General features: G+C 31.3%; 2 protein-coding genes across 3 annotated transcripts; both read left to right on the forward strand.

Moving 5' to 3' along the window:
• The first annotated feature begins 172 nt into the window (after positions 1–172).
• LOC136275702 (solute carrier family 49 member 4-like) lies at positions 173–10,191 on the forward strand. Its single transcript, XM_066085471.1, has 12 exons — positions 173–720; positions 5,508–5,598; positions 5,731–5,894; positions 6,928–7,009; positions 7,086–7,135; positions 7,757–7,813; positions 8,013–8,142; positions 8,331–8,439; positions 8,752–8,819; positions 8,918–9,036; positions 9,310–9,492; positions 9,861–10,191. Exons 1-12 carry the CDS (start codon positions 453–455, stop codon positions 10,049–10,051), a joined length of 1,512 nt encoding a protein of 503 aa, XP_065941543.1. The 5' UTR covers positions 173–452; the 3' UTR covers positions 10,052–10,191.
• On the forward strand, positions 9,950–16,740 carry LOC136275703 (solute carrier family 49 member 4-like). 2 transcript variants are annotated; one of them, XM_066085473.1, is made up of 8 exons: positions 9,950–10,078; positions 12,095–12,154; positions 12,353–12,482; positions 13,307–13,415; positions 13,783–13,850; positions 13,976–14,094; positions 14,411–14,593; positions 14,987–16,740. In XM_066085473.1, exons 2-8 carry the CDS (start codon positions 12,121–12,123, stop codon positions 15,169–15,171), a joined length of 828 nt encoding a protein of 275 aa, XP_065941545.1. In that variant the 5' UTR covers positions 9,950–10,078; positions 12,095–12,120; the 3' UTR covers positions 15,172–16,740. The 2 variants fall into 2 exon arrangements, with proteins under 2 accessions (XP_065941545.1, XP_065941544.1); XM_066085472.1 differs by lacking the exon at positions 9,950–10,078 and having other exon boundaries at positions 10,488–12,154.
• Positions 16,741–18,569: the final 1,829 nt, after the last annotated feature.

Consider the following 18,569-nt stretch of genomic DNA (forward strand, 5'->3'; position numbering starts at 1 on the left):
TGATGTACTGATATATTAAAATAAAGCCATGACAGAGACTGCCAATACGGTGTTGTTAATCTATTCTATTGAAATAACATGAAAAATATCGGACGCGATCCGATTTCATGTATTTCATAACTGTTGTCAATGCAACATCTGGGCCCTGATCACAACAAGTAATAAAATTAGGGTGTTTTTTCCTCAAGCTCTGTCGATAATAAACGAGAATTACTGTTGTAGTTGTTTTCTACATTTCATATCTTACATTGGGTCACAGCTACCATGGCGTCCTATTGCACACTCTGCAAAGGTTGTGTTTGGATGTACTGACAGTCAGATAGGACCTGATACTTTTCCCCCATGGATGAACTTTAATGAAAACAGAAACCAAAAGAACAGCTTTACGTTATCATTTTGTCCTATATTCTTTAAAGTCAAAGTGAAACAGGCAAACCGATTGCCAGTGAGACATGAATAAAGAGACGGACGATCCTACCGCATCTCTTCTGCCCGCGGATGGGCAACTGCAGGTATACACTCGACGGTGGTACGTTTTGACAATGTTTGGGATGGTTAATTTCACACAGAATCTTGTTTGGAACACATGGGGTCCTATTACACAGTCTGCAAAGGCTGTGTTTGGATGGAGTGACAGTCAGATAGGACAGTTTGCCAATATGGGAAACATTGCATACCTTGTCACAGTATTTCCTGTTTGTTACTTGATGGGAAAACTGGGTACGTATTTTATAATTTCTAGATAGGCCATTTCATCGACTGTCCTGTAAATAGCACATTTCATTTTTTAAATTAAAAAAAACCTTGTATTTTAATTTCAATACCAATCTAATAGCCATTTAACCCATTAGGCTATTAATTTTATTCTGAACTTCAGCTAGAATTTTTCAACTTTAGTTTGATCAATGTTAGAGCAGTGTCGTTAACGGGTGATGTAGACTCTTCAGGTATATATGACCCATCTAACCTTAAATATTTGATAGGTATTTGATCACAGATAAGTTTTAATATGTACCAGGTATATAAAAATCAAACTCCTTAATCAAGCGTTTACTCCGATAATACTCTATCTACGTCCATCACTGTGTTTCTGTTTATGTGGACAACACGTGCCGCTTTAGAACTGCACGAGGACGAAGAAGTGCGACAAATACTGTGAAATCATCATTGTTCGTGGAGGACCAATGTTCGTGGCTTTCGTGGATAACCCTTATCCAAGAATTTCCCCCCCCCCCCACGAACAATATGAAAGCATAGGTTTAATATTTAATTACGAAAAAGAACTTGCTACCAACTTGCTACCAACGAAATTACGACCCCACGAACCCGAATAAAGTTGGCTACACACCAACACTGACCCCCACGAATAAAAATGATTCCACAGTACATGTATACACATAAAAGTTTATTTATTTTAAAATCTGGTACATATCTCGTAAGGCTTTTGGAAATTAAATGTATCTGTTTTACACGATGCAAATTATGTTAAAACAATGAATGATTTTTTTAATAACCTACCAGATGAAATAGAAAATGAGATTAATCCGCATATCAAATGGGATTTAATTAAAATACAGATAAGAAATTGAAGTATAATTTTTTTTGTAAACAAAAAGGTAAAACAATAATAAATAAAATTCAACTGATTGAAAGGGAAATTGAAAAAATTGAAAGTTGTGATTGTGCACAAATTAATGTCAAAAAGAAGAGAGAACTAGAAAACGAGTTAGACGAATTATACAAATATAAAGCGAAAGGCGCACAGATCAGATCGAGAGCAAAGTGGATCGATGAAGGGGAAAGAAATACGTCCTACTTTCTTAGGCTTGAAAATAAACACCAATCTCATAATGTAATCAATAAGGTAAATAATAATGGAAATATATACACTCAAACAGATGAAATCTTAAAACAACTTTACTTATTTTATGATGATCTCTATTCGAGTAGACATGTCCCGAATGCGCATATTGAAAACTACTTAAGTGAAATAAATCTTGAAAACAAAATATCAGATAAAGAAAAAGAAATAATTGAAATTTTTCCCACTTTAAAAGAATGTGCTGAGGCAGTTCACAATATGAGACAAAATAAATCTCCAGGCAATGACGGTATACCAGTAGAATTTTATAAAATGTTTTGGAAACACTAAAAAACATATTTTTACAATGCCCTGATACATTCTTTCGAAGAAGGTGAACTTCCACAACACAAAAATGCTCAATTTTATCACTTATATATAAAAAAAGGGTCTCTAGAAAAAATAGAAAACTACAGACCTATCAGTTTAACTAATATAGATTACAAGATCATAGCTTTTGTCTTTGCTAAAAGACTACAAAAAGTAATGGATAATATTATAAATGAAAACCAAACAGGGTATATCAAACGAGATAGATTTTTAGGAAATAATTCTAGACTTATATAAGATATTTAGAGTACTGTGAAATAATAACAAAGATGGCATATATATTACTTTCGCTGATTTTCATCAAGCCTTCGATTCGGTTGAATGGAACTTCCTGTTTAAAACACTACAAAAATTCAATTTCGGGCCGAACTGAATAATATGGATACAAATACTTTGCAAAAACCCATGTTTTTATGTGAAAAATAATGGCTGGCGGTCACGGAAATGTAGAATGGAACGTGGAATAATACAGGGTTGTCCAGTATCAGCCTTATTATTTTTATTCGTAATGGAAATATTGAATCTAAAAATAAAGAATTGTGGAGATATAAAAGGGTTAAAAATTAATTCGTTAGAAAAAGAAATTAAATGTATACAACATGCTGATGATAGTACATTTACATTGGAAGATCAATTATCATTGGAAAATGCGCTAAACATTTTTAAAAATTTTGGCAAAATGTCGGGCACAAATTTAAATATGACTAAAACGGAATGCATCATTTTAGGACCTCTTAAGGAAAGATTAGATCACCAAACACACGTATATCAAGTAAGAATAAATAAAGGTACTTTAAAATGCTTAGGTATATATGTTGGACTGAACAAAACTATATGTAACGACAAAAATTGGATATGTAAATTAAAGAAATTTGAAAAGATACTGGATTCGTGGAGATGTCGAAAACTTACTATCTTTGGTAAATGTTAAATTGTAAACTCGATTATTCTATCAAAAATCATTTTCACTGCAACGGTTTTAGAAAATCCGGGACATGACTACATTATAAAATTAAATAAACTATTTTTTTCATTTTTATGGGGCAATCGTGAACGCGTAAAAAGGCACACATTAATTCGAGAAATAAAAGAGGGGGGTATAGGAATAATTGACCCAGAAATCAAAATTAAAGCTAATAAAGCAGCTTGGATATCAAAACTTACACAAAATAAGAGTAATTTAAGTAAATTTTTAAATGCACGTTTAGCAAATCATAAGATGAAAATCGAATATATCCTAGAATCAAATGTAACAAACACTTCTGATTTTAATTGTCTGAAAGGACTTTCACAATTCTACAAAGAGGTATTTACTGCATTTAGTGAATGCAAAACTCCATAAAGCATTGATACTATGGACAAAATATTACGGCAGAATATTTGGTAAATACAAGGAAAAGTTTTATATTTTCAGAACTGGTACGAAAGCGGCTTTCCTTGTGAATGATTATGGTTTTAAATCGCTCAATGAAATAGCTACTATATCAAAATCAAAAAGAAATTATCTTTGTGAATATCTAACACTGCAAAACGTTTTTCATTCTAAAATACATAATGATACAAGCAGGAGGAGATATATGAATATCAAAAATGAGTTTCATTTTAAATTACAAGGAGAAATAAAAGATATCGGTAAAACGAAATCTGGCTTCTTCTACAAAATACTACTTGATGACAAATCCAAAAAACCTATCATGGAGAGTAAATGGAAAAATGAATTTAGCGACATAAACTCATTGTGTTGGCGAAAAATATATGATGAAAAAATTGTAAAAATTAATGATAAAAGCATCGCTGAATTTAATTTTAAATTATTGCACAATCTGTTGCCAAATAATCTATACCTTAGCAAATGGAATAAAACTATTGATTAATATTGTACGTATTGTCGAGAAATTGAAAATACAAAACATATGGTTTTCGATTATATACTTGTAAAAAACACCTGGAAAAAGGTTTCTGCTATACTTAAAATCAATATTGCTTGGAAACATCTTGTTTTGGGTTTTATTTATAATGGAAACCAACGCAATGTAGTTTTAAACAATGTAGTATCCTTCATTGCATGTCAAATCTTTAAATACAAAATGAAATGTAAATGTAAAGACAATGTCACAAATGAAGGCATAATTTTATTTTTAAGGTCATCGCTTGCAAGCTTTATCCTTGTAAATCAGCAAGCACAAACTGTCAATTTTGATTATTGTATACTTAGAACTCTTTCTGAAAGGCTGTAAATTGTAAAATAAGAATAATAATAAATTAATATTGTATAATTAGTATTAGAATATAATGAACTAGAGGGCGACCTGGCCCTCGTAAATTCATGCGGTATAGGACAAAAAGAGCTGTGACTGTAGAAGCAAGTCCTAACGCATAGTATCGCATTATATTTTGCATTTTATATTTTCTATAATCACAATTGTCAATTTCTATTATATTTGTAAATTGCAGATAAATTATGACCAAGAAATGTTTTCATATTTTTTTTTCAATAAATCTTTGCATAAGAAAAATGATAAATTCACACTGGTTAGATATGTGTATGATGTACTATGATTTAAATTATATTACTTCACTTTATTAACTTCATTTTGTAAAAATACAAATGTATAAGGTATTTTCATATTTTTGTTACATAGTTATCGATCCAAGGGGCCCCTTATTGTTGATGAAGTCACGTGACCAATTTTTTAAAGTTTGTAATTTTTCCGCATCAAAAATACTATGCCTAATAGGCAAACGAGGATCGATATCGCTGTGTATGGAATCCCTTAAAATTGTAATTGGAAGAAAAGTTAACTCTTTATCAACAGAACATAGGGAAGGTTAAAAACTGTGTTTAAAAGTTTTAATGCAGTTTTAAAACCGAATCATCAAAAATACGCCGTGTATATTTTCACGCATCTCTCCATCTAAGTTTATATTCATACATCTGTCCCTAATGTAAAGGACTAAATCCATGTTTAGCTATATATGGCCCTGTGATATCTCAAAAATTAAACTAGATCAAAATGATATAAAAATTGTGTTATGCGTTAGTCTAGACCTGATACTATTTTGACATGCCAGAATTTCCCCGCCAAAACGTCTGCTTGCAAAAATATTTTTTAGAATATTTTTAATACAATATTAATTGCTTTTGACGTTAGGCCGATTTTGACTAAACATGGATTTAGTCCTTTACACAGAATACACGTACATGATTCATAAAATGTGTAAAATCTGCTTCTTTTATTTCTCTTTGTATTTTCGCATGCATAAACAGATTTCTTTTACTGACTTCATGAAGCGTAACTTTTTCTTTGAATTACAGGGTTACGTTTTTCAATCCTTGGCTGTACTCTTTTGATATTCATTGGAACAGGATTGAGATGTATAACGTATGAAAAAGAAGCAGCAACATGGTAAATTAGAACAAAAATCTGATAAAAGCATATTTCTGAATTTTTTTATTGCACTGTTGAACGTGTAAATGAATATCAACAACAATGTCTTTAACATTTGCTATATGATGGAATAATTGTGCAATCAACTAGGTTATCCTATGTGTGTTCAGTATTGAATGGAATAGGAGGAATAGTGCCCTTTGCAGGACCATCATTAGTGGCCAACACTTGGTTTCCACTCAGTGAGCGTGCAACAGCCACTGCAGTGTCATCAACTTTCATGTACATGGGCGTTGGACTTTCCTTTATCATTGGTGAGAATCTTTTTTGTCATGAAGAATTTTAGTATCAATAATAGGTGAATTACAAAGACTTGAATAGTCAGTATGTGGAAAAATACTAGAAAGCTACAAAAATATCTTTCTTTTTGTAAATACAGGGTATCTAAGCTAAGAAAAAAAGATTTTTTTTATGTTTTATGATGGAAAATAGAAAATGTTGAGAATGTGATAATTATGTTTACGGCATGCAGTCATTTTTCTGACCCTCTTGTATATTTTCTCCTTTTCGAAAATTTTGTATTGTTCAATAAATTGGTCAAGATATATATCATAAAATTTTATCGTCAGTGAGCATTGCATGAACTTAACATTGGAAATGGAATACAAAAACTTATAAGCAATTGAAAGTCACAAAACGAGTGACGCATAGATTATTCTTTTTTAAAAGATACTATTTTTCTTTTACTAATCCGTAGATTTTCATAATGTTTACCCAAGGAAATTGATGATTAAAAATAAATTACAAAAATCACAGTAATTACGAATTTTGTTAAAATAAAAAATGGAAAGAAACATTACGTTAATTGACTCACACATAAGAAATATTTTTGATTTTATCATAATGATTCGATTGTCAGTGAAATTAAAAATGAAACCTTATAAACGAAGAAGACGATCAAAGTTTAGAAACTGACACATAACAATACGACTGGTGAAATAATTAATATCGCCTGGTCTGCGGTCAAATTATAAGCATTCTGTATATCGGTTAAACTATAACCCGTTCAGTTCAATTATTTCTTCAAAGATCTTAATTCTGCTAATCGGGAAAACCTCGAGAAAATTTTGAAGTTTTAGATAAAAAAGAGCCTTAGTTAAACTCAATGGTTCCTGACAGCGACTCATAAAATACGCAACACCCCTCATTTAATCCTTATTTGGACATTTTCAAATCACTTTTCGCATACATGTCATCATATCTAATGTTTTTAGTGATATATAGATCAGACGTGTAATATTAGAATGACAATGCGCAAAAGTAATGCCAATCATTTCATGGTTTTAGGATCTGAATGGGTTCCATCCCCTTTGGAGGTAAACTCTACGGGTGATGTTGGCTTTACTGCAGATATTGAATCCATAAGTAGGTCAGTTGTTTGACAATTTCTGTAATAGTTAATAGAAACGTTATGCTGATGTAAATAATGTTAATTCTCTGTGTAGGCTATCATCTTCGAATTCAGATACAGCCATGTATACATCAAATCATTCAGGTACGAAAACATTCAATGCTTTTCATGTCTTTCTTTCTTAAAAATGAAAACAGGCTACAATTTTTCATACCAAATATTTTCTGTTATCGTTGTCATCTGTAATGTTTCATATTCAATTTTAATAAAATAAACATCAAGCGTCGTGTATTTTTTTGTTAACTTGATAATAGTATACTATTACAAATAGTACAACAGAAAAGCAACCCGTCAAATTTGAAATTCAATTATAAGATAAATACTTACTTTAGGCATCTCCTCTTGAGCAGAAATCAGAAAATAAAGATATCAAAATCGCAATAAAAGAATTAAAAGTATTTTTTTAAAGTGCCTCTAACTCTAGATACTAGTAATAAAGGTTGCGACGATCGCCCTACGACAATATAGTTACTAGTATTACGAATACAGAAAACTTATTTCATAAGAATGTGTGACAACTGACACAGAAAGCTTAAAGTGTATACATGAATATCTTCTTAAATCTGTTCTTTACTTCGTCAGTACATTATATCAAATACTTGCCTGTAGATTACTTCTTTAAATGCTGATAAAACATCGACACTAATGGTAAATAATCAAAATTTGTGAATCTCAAATTATTAAATGATGATGTGGTATTTCTAGTTAAAGTAATCAACATGGATTCAATGCGAACAGATATTATGAATTTGCTGTATTCTGGTATGTATTGTGAAAAAAATATTTTTACTTTAATATGTACTTAAATGTTGAAAAATTAAGTATATATTTGAAAATTTTCTGTCAACATTGTTTTTCTCACTAATATTTTAAAGCATTATTAACAGAATAAAAGCAGCTATCAATTTTAAATGTCACATTCAACAAAAGGCTTTGGATTGCTTCGGTTTATTTTTGGTAGAGTGCGGCCTCGCTGGTTTGATCTTTTTACTCTGTCTTTTGTATCTTCCCGCCAAACCTTCAACACCACCAAGTACGTCTGCTTCTGTGCAGAGAACCAACTACAAGGAATCTCTTGGAAGTGTGGCTAGGTATGGGTATTGTTGTTATCAATCCAAACACTTGTACCGATTTCTCGATATTCCCATTCCATTTCATTGAAAAGATTCATTTAGACACAGCAACGATTGAGCTATTGCAGTTTAAAATGCAACATTCGCAGAAACACATCTTCGTGCGTGTTATTCAATAATTGAGTATACTCTCAAAACATTTAAAGGAACAAATCTCTCATATTGTTGGGTTTGGCCAATGCAATACCTAAAGGAGTATTTGGAAGCTGGCAGGCTGTATTAGATGTGTTATTAGACCCAGTCGGTATGAATCAAGTAAGTACAAATGTCTCCAGATTGCCTTCTGGCTCGCGAAAACCAATATTATAAAGGTTAAAGGATTATTTTTTAGGGTTTTGTTTTCCAAGTTGATCTAGAATGTCTATAAGGATTCATTTTTCTCTGTAATACAAAAATATTACAATTATAGTCGGGGTTTAGCAAATTACATTCATACTGAAATCTTAAAGCATAAAGACAGTTTATAAGCAGTTTATGGACCCTGAACTTCAAGCAAAGAAAATTAATTTGTCCCCTTAGACTAAAGTATACAAGCGAAATGCTGTGTTTTCTCAATAATATTTTAAGAGTGAAGCCGGATGGTTAGGATTCTACATGACAGCAGCTGGAGGCGTGTCTGGACTTCTTATTGGGAGGTATTTTGGACACGAACATCTTTTGTAATCATGTTTATCGGGTTGAATGACAATTCATAAATAGCTGTGATAGTTATCTGTTTTAAATTTTGTTGCAGATTTTCAGATATATTTTTGAGACGCACTAAATTCTTTTTAATCCTGATGAATGGCGGAGCAGTCCTAGGCTATGTGTGGTTTTCTCTCATGAGCTCTGCAATCATACCTATCTCTAAAGGTATCATTGTTTCAAGTTTATGAATTTAAGAGTAAGTGTTATCATTCTCTTTATCAATAAATACGTTTTTTGAAAGATTGAATTTCCGTTTCCAAGTGATAGTGATCACCACTTGTTATCTAGATGATACCACGATTTAAAATTACTGTGCAGACGCGGTTGTTCAAAAGTTACCTTATCGTATTTTAGTAGAGTATTTTATAAAAATATAGAAACTTTGTCACATTTGATGTAAAAGATGGTAAAAAATCAACAAAATATGATTTCTTGCAGTTGAAATCTACATATCAGCAATCATCGGAGGAATGTTTATCAACGGCTCTTTTCCGTTGGTTTACGAGATGGGATCTGAGTTGGCATTCCCCGTGTCGGAGGCAGTAGTTGGGGGACTCTTGACATGTTTCATGGAGATTTTCGGAATTTTTTTCCTACTCGTTCTTATGATCCCAAACATAGGTATGATTTGTCATTACATGTAAAATGTTGTATTTGAACATCACATGTACAACGTATACGGCTGCAAAGAATAAGAAACTGCAAACTTTAAATTGATGAAATAGAGATGGACATTGCACCCATGCTAAATCCTTCAGAAATATTATTTGTATATAATATGCTTTGTATGTGCTAAAGTGCAAATACTTTATGATGACTTAACCATACATAGAAGTTGCGACAAAATAAAGACTCATTCTAAGCTAATTAAGCATAAAATCTGTAAATAAGTACAATTCTACAATTCATCATAACCAAATCTATAAAAGTATATTGTTTTATGATAGATAATATCAAAAATGCAATTCATATTTGTTGTTTAATTATAGGAACTAGCTGGATGAACTGGTCCTTATCAGGAAGTCTACTTCTAGGATTTGTTCTACTCTTCTTGTTTCCAGCACGCTATAGACGAACTGACATAGATAATGTCGTCGTCCATGTTAATGCCGAAGACAAATATGACGACTCTGTTAACAGAAACACAATAACGGGACACCCAGCAAGATATGATGAATGAATATTGTCTAAAATGTGTCTTAATAAGGTCGATCGGTTGATATAAATAGATTTAATCTGCAAATTTGTATGTATTTAGAAATTTATTGGTTATAAACATTCAACCTAAGTTGAAAAATAATAAAGAATGCTGTAGTTGAATATTTCACGTGGTCGTAATTTGAAAAGAGTGCGTGTTTTACAAACATCGATACATTATGTACATGTAGTATTCTAGTTCATAACGATTATGGACATTAATCAGTTTTTAGTTTGAAACAATTGAGCCCCAATAAAATACAGAAAGATTTTAATTCAAGCCATTTCCATACGTTTTATTTCAGTCTTTTGATTGCATTTTAATTTTTTTATTATAACATTGATATGTAGTAAAGAAAATATATTGCAGGTAAGTCTCATTTTGTAGTTGATAAAAATACAACTTTGTTCTCGGAACGACCTTTTGTTTGATTTTGGTATAAGGATATTCCAATATCCCTCTTTCAACGGTATGATGTAAACTCTTCAGCAATAAACTTTTATAAAATCTTTCTTTTACTATAGTTACATCAGCAATTGTGTTGAAGTACTATTAATGTAGATTCAAGTAATTTCAAACCTTTGCCTAAAGAGAAAGTCTACATTAGAATAGGCGGATAACAGATTGAATTCTGCTTTTAAATTAGCTTACCCTCTTTTTTAACCCCCCCCCCCCTTCATTTTTCTTTATTTAGATATCAAACCGAATATTGCTCATGTTAAATCTATCAAGAATAAGGATAGAATGACAAACAACTAATGAAGTCTGCAGTAAATTTTAAGTAAATTGCTGATGGATCCCTTAAGAAGGGTAAATTTAATGTGACATCTTACCTTAGAAAAAGGGCAAAAATGGTTAGGAAAAACACATTTCTGAATGTAATATTAAATTCACCATTGACCCATATCATCACCTTACAGAGACGCAAATGCTGTATCGCAAAATACAGGACATGAAAAAGAAATTAACGCAAAAAAGAGATAAAGTCGGGCTATTAAAACAATTATTGAAGCATGAGCTTGAACGTTCCAATTTTACCAAGTTTTAAAAAGATATTACATGCATGTGGAAGATCTTTTCACGCTGCAGATATTCAATAATGTACTAAGAGTTGTCTTTCATGTCTTTCCTTTTATACATGGAAGAAATAATAATATATTCAGAAATTCCGAACATCTGATGTGCGATAACTATTTTTTGGGAACAGGATTATCATTTAATTGAATCATTTAAAATAGAACCAGAGGCCAATACCAACATTGGATTTCCTTGAATAGATGTGTATAAGAAATTAAAAAAGAACAATAGTGAAAGAATACTTCTTGTTAAAAATAATGTTTTGATCAATTATGGCCAAGAGGCACACAAATTTTTCAATTTGAATTACAGCATATCCTATTCTTTAAGTACAAATTTGCAAAGGACTATAATTAAAGCTGGGCCAGCTGCTGATGAAATGTTTTTTATGTATGCAAAACATTTGATTAAATATCATCATTGACATGACAAAAGGATTACATTCTTGTATAGTATTTTGGTTTTGATTCTGGTGGTTACCAAAATGATGACAAATCAATTATTGAAACCCGGAGGTCAACATTTGTTAAAGTTATAAAAAAAAACCCTCAAACACTTGTATAAATTCGATATATAACCCCTTTATAAAACAAATTTTCAATGTGAACACTTTTAATTCTTGTAAATTAAGAAAAATATAAGAGCTACAAATTATCACCTTGAATCAGTCTTGAATTTATTCCCATATCTATAACTTTGTCAATAAAAAATTAGAGCAATGAAAAACCAGTAGTATTCAGTTCATTCAAACAGCGTGCATGCACACTTTTTTCTGAACTATATTGGGTCTAGACATTCATAAAAATACATAGTTAATCTTATTTTAATTTGTTTTCTTTCCATTTATCTTTATCTCCTCTGCTTTGACTTACAAATCCTGGGCAACAATAACAAACATATTGTATCAAAACACTGGATGTTATCAATATCAATACATTTTTCTCTCAGATGAAGAAGTAACCAATCTGGTTGCAATGAGGACAGACATCATGAATATGCTGTATTCTGGTTTGTTTCTTTGATTTTTTTCTTTTACTTTTTTCAAAAAAGTATTTGAGTGATGTTACACATAGAAGTACCAATGGCAAAATGTTTAACCATTAACAATTACATGGAATTCAAAAATTTTCTATGTCTTTTCACAAATAGGCATTGATAAAAACAAATAAATCAAAATGTCACTATTGGTACTGTTTATTTTGGCAGAATGTGGCCTCGCTGGTTTGCTCTTTCTGTTTAGTCTTCTGTATCTTCCCGCCAAACCGCCAACACCACCAAGTACGTCTGCTTCTGTCCAGAGAACCAACTATAAGGAATCTCTTAGAAGTGTGGCTAGGTATGGATAATAATCTAAGTGTTATCAAACTATATACTTGTACTAACGTGGATTTTTATATATTTTAGGGTTCTCATTTTTTGTAAATTTTTGCAAAAATACAGATTTTTTTCTGGGCGTAGTTTTGTAGATAAACAATTATTATGAAGGAAAAAGAAACAAACAAGGCAAGATGAACTCCTGTTGCTCTACTGCTGTATTCTATGATCATAAGTGTATTAACAGACTAAAAGCAGTATTTAGTTAATGCAATGATTACTTTTAAAGTCATACATATAAACACTGATATCTTGAATACAATGGATATGTCAAAGTGATTTATAAGTCCCAACCAAATATTTTTTATTAATAAGTATTTTACCCCTGATGTCTCGAAGATTCAGATATCTGTAAGTTTTCAAACTGTCTCATCTAGTTTGAGATCATAACGAAGTTTGACTGTAATTGCAATTCTGAAGTTTTGAATGCTAAAAGTAATTTTATGTTACATTAAGTTTGTGTGCTGAGTGTATCTGAAAAAGGTAAATTAAAAAATATACTGCAATAGCTATGCAGACATTTATGTATATAAACAATCTGTTACGATTCAGTAGATTGACAAATGTACTGTAAATTCATAAATAAGAAGTCCAATTGGATTCAGATATAAGTATGAAGATTTTGTACTATTTTTACAAGTGCTACTATGCAGTCATATAAATTATAGTCTGTTCCAGGTTTCTGTTTCCTAGCTTGTATAACTGTTTGTTGATTTCCATATTCACATATCTTTCAATGAAGAACATCTGAAATTATGTTATACTTTTCATAATGAACATTAACAGGAATGGATCTCTCATCATGTTGTGTTTCGCCATTGCCATACCCAATGGAGTGTTTGGAAGTTGGCAAGCTGTATTGGATGTGCTACTGGACCCAGTTGGGTTAGATCAAGTGAGAACAATAAAATAATTAGGAAAAAGGAGGTAATATTTCAGAATGATCATAGATTAAGATTTGTTTTTGTGATTGAAGCAACATCATCACTATAAAACCCTTACAATGCTTTCTCAGACCTTTGGGAATTGAGAATTTGTGGATTTTATAGCACTCCTACATGTATCTCTTGATTAATACCTTTGTTCAAATAACGATTTAATGGAAGTAATCATCAAGCAACTTTCAATTTTTCCTACAGTTCTGGAAACCTGTATTTTTTGACAACCTTTAATAGTATATCCTTACAAACCTCACAATATGAAGTATGTGCAAGGAATTGGTTGATATCTACATTGTAAATGTTGTTTTCAAACAATTTCAGAGTGAAGCTGGATGGCTGGGGTTCTACATGACGATTGCTGGGGGTGTGTCCGGGCTTCTTATTGGAAGGTATTGTTTATTTAAATCTACAGAGTATGACTCGCTGGAGCATATATTCTTTTTTTCTTTAATCATTCAGTGCCTGAAAGAGTCTCTGTCATGTTTTTTTAAACATGTATAACATTTTGTTGTAGATTTTCAGATATATTTTTGAGAAACACAAAGTTCTTTTTAATCTTGATGAATGGCGCAGCAACTCTAGCTTACGTTTGGTTTTCTCTCATGAGCTCTGGAATCATACCTATCTCTAAAGGTATCAGTGCATATCTCATCTTTAAGAGTACGAAATAAATTGATCATTGGTGACTTGGACAACACTTTAAATGAAAAAAAATCATTATTCAAATGCTATTTTGGGCAATTTTGCGTGAAGAATGTCCCCTTTTGTAGAATAATTACTGTGTTTAACATTGAACACATGTAGCTTGCAGTTGCTTTCCTGTAAATTGTTTTGTAATTCCAGTTACATGTTATCTACTAAATTAATATGTAACAGTGAGAAACATTTTCATCTAAGCAAAATACAAAACTCCCCCAAAACTAACATTAAATGTTATCATTCCTTGCAGTTCAAATTTACATTGCAACAATCATCGGAGGAATGTTAATCAATGCCTCTCTTCCATTGGCTTTCGAGATGGGATCTGAGTTGGCATTCCCTGTGTCAGAAGGGATAGTGGGGGGACTACTTACTTGTTTGATCAACCTGTCTGGAATCATATTCCTACTGGTGCTTCTAATTCCAGACATAGGTATGTTTTTATCATTGCATATAATTATGATGTTGCAGATATTTATCACATGTACATCACTCATCTACAGAGAACAAAAAATAACAATTTGAACAAAAATATCTAATGTTCTACGAGGCCTTAGAAACGCCATTTGTTAGATATTACATTTTAGAAGATGATATGGGGATTTTTTGACAAAGAACCGTGTACTTATGTAACTAGAATGACAGGTACTTACATGTATGCCATAATTATTGTAACCATCATTGTTTGATAAATAAAAGGTGGATACTTTCAAATTGATTTAGATGTAGAAAATCACGCGAGGCAAACTCAAATTGACTAGAGGATATAGACCATAAAATAAAAATAATTTGGTCGTAATCTAACTCAAAGCTTGTGTGATTTCAGGAACGAGTTGGATGAACTGGTTCCTAGCAGGAAGTGTGCTTTTAGGATTTGTTCTACTCTTCTTGTTTCCGGCGCGCTATAGACGAACTGATATAGATGTTGTAGTCCAAGTTAATGATGATGAAACAGATAATAGTCCCAATATCAGTACTACAATAAAGGAAAGGTCAACAATATATGAATAATGTTTATAATTTATTTCTATTACTATGTACTTTGATCATTAATTTATTCCAATGAAGGATGTATATGATCTGAGATTGGTTACATGGACAGTCACTTTATATATAGAAGTTCATTTAAATAATGTAATAAAACAAAGCAGTGAGTAATGATACATAAGGAATTGATAGATGATGGGCAATTTACAGAACTTATGTTGATCTATTACTTTTTTTTTAAATTAAAGCTTGGAAGTTTCATATGTTTCATTTGAAATATTTATACAAAAAGAAAGAAAATGTCAGAAAGATTCACCAGTTTGACAATTGCATGTCAAATTAATGAAGTGTCAAAATTCATAGAAATAAATGTGTATTTAAGTAACTGTAAAATAATTTTTTTAAGAAACACAGATTAAGATATTCATTGATTTAAGATAAAATAATAAGTTGATGATAATAATTTAAGTTTATGAAATGTAATCTTTGTTGACATAAAATGAGATTTTCTATGTATTTAAAGCAATTTGTTAACCGAAAGGAATATTCCCAAATTCTTTTCATGATTAATTCAGTGTTATTAAAAATATCATTATTGGTTCATTTTGGAAAGAATTGCCTTTTCCCGTTTAATTCCTTTATTTATATTCAACAGTTCCTGCTAATATTGTACCATAAAATTATTCATGATTGTAGAAGCAGAACCATTTGATAATAAACATTAAAAGAATTTACATTAGCAAATGTGCTGTACATATTTATTGATTAAACAGGCAATGAAACATATTTAGATTTGAAACAAACACAACGCCACTATTTCTTATCTTCTGTTTTTCTCAATTCTGTACTAAAGAATGTTAAGGTTATTTTTTTTTAAATATATCTTATTATTACCTAATCAAAGGGATTTTGTTGTTTTATTACATATTATTAGTAAATATTTGCTACTATTTTGTATGTGTATGCAGTTTTCTCAACTATTGAAACCGTTCTTACTATTGAACTGCCGGTCAATAGACTGCGATCTATTGGACAGGCAACGTATTTCAGAATGCGGGTATGTTAAGGCTTCCCGATTGATTTCACAGCGATTTGTAGAAAGTCACTTGTCTCTACGTCATGATATGAGGTCATAATTAACTTTGACCTCACGATATGCTTCCTTCGATATATCTCTGAGAATGTATCGTTACGTTATAAGTGAATTTTATTGACTCGGCCTCGGGCAATTATAGATCGTACTGTTCCCTGCACATCGGGAAAAATATTCGGGTCTATTGACTACTCAAGCATTAAAGAATTGTTTATACTTACACAGTTAGATAATGTGCAGAATATTTTTATTTTAATATATTTGAATGTATTATATGTGTATCTTACTTTTAATCACACATTATACAGAGATATTTATTCAGTGTTTCAAGATGGTAATCTTTGCTGTGATAAAATACTTAATATTCTTATTTTTTGTTATATATACAAAGAAAGTGGTTTAATTTGACAAATTTTGTTACACTTTGTTGATTTTCTTCCTATTTCGTCTTTATTTATGTTAAACAATTGATTTTAATAAAGAGAAAATATTGCACTGAGTATTTGTTTTTTAAACATTTATTTAATATAATATACTAGTATCGAATGGAATTAGGCAGCAAGCACATCCTATTTTAGCCCCCTTCCCTGTATCTATTTGTTGACAATCATTCGTCTTGGATTATCATTTTACGTACATGTTACTTAAATGAGTTACTCATTAGCTACTTGATTAAAATGATAATCTAATATTTAGTTTAATCCCTCGTTTTATCGTATTATTTCATTGCCTACTATCTATGTATTCATCGTCAGGTAGAATCAGACAATACATCATCAAACTCGTTTTAAATTATACTCCACGCTAAGTCTACTTGTGTCGAACTCTCGGAGGTTTAACGAGTCTAGATCCAACGAGAGGTCCTCATTGTTGACACAATTTTGGACTTTACCAGAGCGTTTTGTAATATTGCCAGATGAGACTATATTAACTTATTCTTTCAGGATTGGCCTCATTTTTTTGGTATGGAAGTTCTAGAAGAAATGTCTTCTTTAAAGGGAAGTTTAGATGCAAACAGCCTTTACCGTTTTAAGTTTATAAACATTTCTCTATTACTGTAACTTTCTCAGATCTTACTTTTCTGGAATCACAACGTTGTGTTTCCTTTTTTTAACATTTTATCCATGTCAGGTGTTTCTTTGAATATCAACTCAATACATCTTCTATACTCTTGGTTTAACTGCAATTTAGTTTCTGGTTTTCTTATACATTGCTTAATCATTTTCAGCATTATATATCATATAATTTTTCACATTTGATACTTGCTGAAATTCAACATGTGTTTTTTCCTGTGTAATTTTAATTTATAAAAGCAGAAATGGTCTTGAAGTAATGGTATGGCGAAATTTGTAAAGAAAACTTTAAGATGGGAGTACATGTTAAAGATCATGTATTCGCGATTGACTGCACATAGGTCTCTAATAAAAAGTTTTGGTTTTGTTTTATCGAAGTTGCTGGAGTCAGACTTTGAGAGCATCTTAACATCATGTCGGTGTTCGGAAAATATCGTCTGCATCAACTTAATTAAGATATGTAACATTGCCAAAATGCTTTAATTTAAATTTCTGTAAGTGATGTTAATATCCTCCACTGGTTGTGTCTATTTTTACATTTCTAAATACGCAAAAGATGCAAGATCGCCAATTGTAACTAGACATACCTTCAGAAAAATCGATTTGGATAAAGAGGAAAGGAATTATAGAAAAAACCTGTAGCAAAGCTGACGCATCGACACCATTCCATTTTGTCACTGCATTTCTTGATTCAATGTAAAAAGACATCATTTTCTCAAGTCAAACAAGCTACCAAAAATAAAAACATAATCCGACTTAACTCGATATGAGTTATGTCATGTTATGGAAATGAAAAGATTAACCATTTCACTTATATCTACATCGAAAGAAAGATAACTCCTCAATATGAGGTTCTCGTAACTTTTCGCACGGCCCCTTTTGGGGTCCTTATATTACGCATGCGCAGTAGTGTATCGACCTTTCTCAGCTTCAACCTGGAAAAAATTCAATCCCTCCCCCTCCCACCCTATCTTGTAAGGTTATATATTCCATATTTTTCGTGTTTCTGTCTTCTTTTTCTGTATTACTTTCATCACATCCATAGATAAGCGTCATGGCTTTACAACGACACGTGTGGCGTGCAGCTGTCATCAGTCTAACGAATTTTGCTTAAGCCTGCCCCGGATTCTGTTTACTTCCAGGTCCGTGGCCAATAATCGGGCTTACTTTAATTGACACTTTGTTTCATTCAGACATTGATTGACAGTGAGTCATTGAATACACTGAGTAATTGAATAATTCTATTGATACATTGC

This window comes from Magallana gigas, chromosome 5 (genome assembly GCF_963853765.1).
Source record: "Magallana gigas chromosome 5, xbMagGiga1.1, whole genome shotgun sequence".
Classification (NCBI taxonomy): domain Eukaryota; kingdom Metazoa; phylum Mollusca; class Bivalvia; order Ostreida; family Ostreidae; genus Magallana; species Magallana gigas.